Here is a 4,336-nt window from a genome sequence, read left to right on the forward strand (position 1 = left end):
TTTCCCCTAAAAGCACTAAAAAAAAAAAAAAAAAAGTTCTAAAATGTTTGGAAAACATAAATACAAAGTTAAGTAACGCATTCAACATTCAGGTTCATGGTTGACCTTCCTCCTGCTCTGGTTCTCCCAAAGATTTCACATCAGGCCACTTGCAGTCACACTGTGAAAGGGAACATTTAGTGGATAAATAAACAGTTTTACCAAAATCATGTCGATGAATGAATTAAAAATGAATCTGTTGTGCTGCTGCTCACCAGCGAGCTGGCTTGTTTTAGAAGAGCCCACAGTCCTTAAGGTTGTTTTTGATGATGACGTCAGTGACTGCGTCAAAGACGAACTGCACGTTCTTGGTGTCGGTGGCGCAGGTGAAGTGGGAGTAGATCTCTTTGGTGTCCTTCTTCTTATTCAGGTCCTCAAACTGACACTGAACGTAAGCGGCCGCATCCTCATACGTGCTGGATCCTTGTAGAGAGATTCACACAATTAATATGGAGAAATACACAAAATATATTAAGTGATAAATTAATATATAATATAATTTACAGTATATTACTTCATAATATTATAGGGAAAAATAGTATTACATTTTCTATAATATATTTTACTTTCTATATTAAACTACTTCAAAATATTAATAGTATCTCTATATTAAAGGTGCAGTAGGAGATCTTGGAAAATGCTAACTTTAGCCTGATAGCACTGAAAGCGAGCGTCCCACCCTCTCTGCAATCGCCGTCCAAAGCCACGCCCCCTGAACGCATATACGCTCACAGACCAGAATACCAGAGACAACATTACAATAGGCTACATCATGTGTCATTCACCGGTGAGAAAACATTATAGCTCAGTTAGTAAAAGTACTACAATATCAGGAAGGAAGATCAGGTTGTTGAAGCTTGTCTGCCATTCTCGCTCTGTCTGCACGGCGTGCGTGATCGCGCTGATGACGTATCCCGTCAGCGCGAAATGGGTGCGCAGAGGTATGCAAATACACAAGTTGACAGGCAGGTAGGAAAGTCAATAAAAATGCTCGGAGCGAGCATTTTGTTTGGACGACCATTTCTTGGTCCTACGCATTCCACAGAATATATAAATACATTTAGAACTAAATGATTGCTATCGTGATGTGAAGAGACTTTCAACCAGCATAACAAAAAATGTTTCTGAAGGCAATCACCTATTGCACCTTTAAAATAATACTGATATATACACATCTATAATATATACTATTTTAGGGATTTGTGTTATTTTAGTATCATTGAGATAAAAATTATATTTATATATATATTTTTTGTATTATATTGTAATTTTAGTAGTATCTGGTTTATGTCAATATAGTTTTTATTCATCTTTATTTCAGCTTAATCTTATTTTAGTACATTAAGTTACACTAAATTAAAATGAATTGTTGGCAACTAGCTGAAATATATATATTTCTTTTTATATATTTAACAGATTAATTAATTAATTATGGCGAAAAATAACACTTTAAAATTAACGCATTTAACGCACTTGCCCTGCCCCAGACCTATGTGGGTCATCTGACATTTCATACAGTTGATTGATGACAAATATGAAGCAGGGCAACAACTCACTGCATGATGGAGCCTAGAGAACGTAGTTAGAATGTCCCTAAAATTCAAGATATGGGGCAAAAATGCCCATTTGAGCTTTTGTCTCATATTTACATATGTTATAGTTCAGCAAGATCACACAGTGCTAATGTGATAGCCTAGTAAGCCTACTGATCTTATACAACAGTTCAATAAATAAGTGAATATTGAGTTACTTTAGACACAATGTTGTCTGTTTTGCTCAATTTTGCCAACCAAAATATAAAGACAAAACAGAACTGTTCGTCTCCGAGCAACACACAGCTGCATTTAATTTCTTAATGCACGTTTTTTGAACGAATTGGGTAAATCATTAGGCTCGTTGGATTTGAAGCGGCGCTGCACAGACCCATCTTTTTATGACATCAAAAGTACCGCGAGAGCGATTCAAAAGCATGCAGATCCATCTACTCTCTATAGACCTCGCGGTACTTTGATGTCATACAGATCGATCTGATGGTGATGATCCGCTTTAAGTCGAACAAGCCTAATGATTCAATGGACCATTCATAAAGAACCATTTACTTCACTCCTGAATGAATCAGCCATTTGAATTAATCAAATGATTGACTCAATCAATGACTTAATCATTAAGACATTTACCACCACCTACTGGCAGTTTTAGTTTATTATTTAGAGTATCATTTCAATCAAGAAATAATTTCATATTTCCATAGTAATGATAATAATAAAAACATTAAAAGGTATAGTTCACCCACCCAAAAATGAAAATTTAGTCAGCATTTACTCCCACATGGTACAAAAGAGTATGTCTATTTGATGCTTTACACAACAATGACTTTGTCTTATTTGTCTATAATATAAAATATTCTATAAAATACTATAAAGTATTACTATACAAATTGTACTTAAAATATATAAATAGGAATCAGGAATTTTTAGCTGTTCATACCAGTATACTCTGGGAAACAAATAGTAAGCGGGCTTCTTTTGATCTTTTCTTCAAACAGATCCTTCTTGTTGAGAAACAGGATGATGGAAGTATCCGTGAACCACTTGTTGTTGCAGATGCTGTCAAACAGCTTCATACTCTCATGCATTCGGTTCTAAAAGATGAGAAATGAAGCATTGTTTGGGAGGAACTTTAAAAGGCAAAGTTTCTGTTTCAGGATACACGTGATGCTGACACTGAAAGAGCTCTTATTTGAGCACTCACCATTTCCTCATCTTCAGCCAGGACGAGGTCATAATCACTGAGAGACACGCAGAAGATGATAGCAGTCACTCCCTCAAAACAGTGGATCCATTTCTTCCTCTCGGATCTCTGTCCGCCCACATCAAACATTCTGAAAGTACAGGAGATGTGGGTGGCGAGACGCACTCTGGGAGAGTCACACTAAACGCAATGACATTTACTAGGAATTTTGGTAAATACTGGTTTAATCTATGCATGATTTTGATCAGACAAGCTTATCCAACAAAGACTATGATAAAAATAGTGCATAAACAGATGACTCAACTGAAAGCGGGCACATGAATCATGCACACATTAAAAGTCATACTCTCAGGTATTGAGCATCTCAGAAATTTTTTTTTTTTTTACTAGTTTAAGCGTGGATGGCAATACTCACTTGAAGTGAAGGTCTTTGAAAGTGAAGTGGGTCTCTACAATACCAGTTGTCTTCACCCTGGTCCTCAGGACATCTTGCTGAGTTGGGACATAGGAAGAACTGGATATTCTGTCTAGGTCATTCAGGTAGCTAGAGAAGGATATACACAGTTCAGCTGATTAGAAAGTCATTCAAAATCTATTTTACGAGTTCACACTTACATATAATTAGCTGAAGTATGGTAATGCATATTTGGCGTGCTGTCCGGGGAAGGGCTCCGAGCTCTGGAACGGCCCGAACTCAGAGTACCCCCCCCCCCCCCCCAAAAGCGGAGTATGAACAAAAAGAGGGGAACCGTTAATGGATAGAGGTAAGTCAGCTGTATTTATACCATTGGTGTTGGTTAACTTGAGTGCGCTCCACCTGTGTTAATTAGGCTAAGTATCTGACGCGCTCCTCCCGAACCTTGTTAATAAAACATCATTTAATGACTTTAAGGTGAAATGATTTCAACAGGTTGCATTATGGGCATCCCGAGTTTGAATCCCGGCTCGAGGACCTTTCCCAATCCCACCCCCCTCTCTCTCTCTCCCACTTCGCTTCCTGTCAGATCTAAATGGTCCTATTATAATAATCGCCCAAAAAAAAAAAAAAAAAAAAACAGCAAAAAAAACAAATAAAAATACAAAATTTGCCATTGTTCTGTTCTGTGACTTTAAAGGGGTCATATGTTGCTAAAAATAACTATTTTGTGTAATGAAATGTGTTTATGCGGTTTAAAGTAAAAAATAAAAAAACACATTATTTTCCACATACTGTACATTATTGTTTCTCCTCTATGCCCCGCCTTTTTGAAACGCGTCGATTTTTACAAAGCTCACCGGTCTGAAAAAGCGAGGTGTGCTGTGATTGGCCAGCTATCCAATGCATTGTGATTGGCCGAATACTTCAAGCGTGTGACGGAAATGTTACGCCCCTCACATACTATTGATGCCGTGTCCCGGCTGGAGCGACGAGACAAAAACATTAAAACCCATTACAAACGAGGCATTTGTTGCATCCAGTGGGGACATAATTACTGATTATAATGACTGTCTTTTACATAAAACATAAAACTCTGTCTGCATTTGTGATCAGAGAAATGACAAACAA

General features: G+C 37.3%; 1 protein-coding gene across 1 annotated transcript in view; it reads right to left on the bottom strand.

Moving 5' to 3' along the window:
* Positions 1 to 5: 5 nt before the first annotated feature.
* LOC107554950 (guanine nucleotide-binding protein G(i) subunit alpha-1-like) overlaps positions 6 to 4,336 on the bottom strand; it is an 11,978-nt gene continuing 7,647 nt past the window's right edge. The window contains exons 5-9 of the mRNA XM_016237621.1: positions 3,206 to 3,334; positions 2,791 to 2,920; positions 2,527 to 2,680; positions 255 to 462; positions 6 to 160 (exon numbers count right to left, since the gene is read on the bottom strand). Of these exons, the coding sequence (XP_016093107.1) occupies positions 272 to 462; positions 2,527 to 2,680; positions 2,791 to 2,920; positions 3,206 to 3,334 (604 nt within the window). The 3' untranslated portion in view covers positions 6 to 160; positions 255 to 271. The remainder of the gene's footprint in view (positions 161 to 254; positions 463 to 2,526; positions 2,681 to 2,790; positions 2,921 to 3,205; positions 3,335 to 4,336) is intronic.

This window comes from Sinocyclocheilus grahami, unplaced genomic scaffold, assembly GCF_001515645.1.
Source record: "Sinocyclocheilus grahami isolate Dianchi unplaced genomic scaffold, SAMN03320097.WGS_v1.1 scaffold520.1, whole genome shotgun sequence".
Taxonomy (NCBI): domain Eukaryota; kingdom Metazoa; phylum Chordata; class Actinopteri; order Cypriniformes; family Cyprinidae; genus Sinocyclocheilus; species Sinocyclocheilus grahami.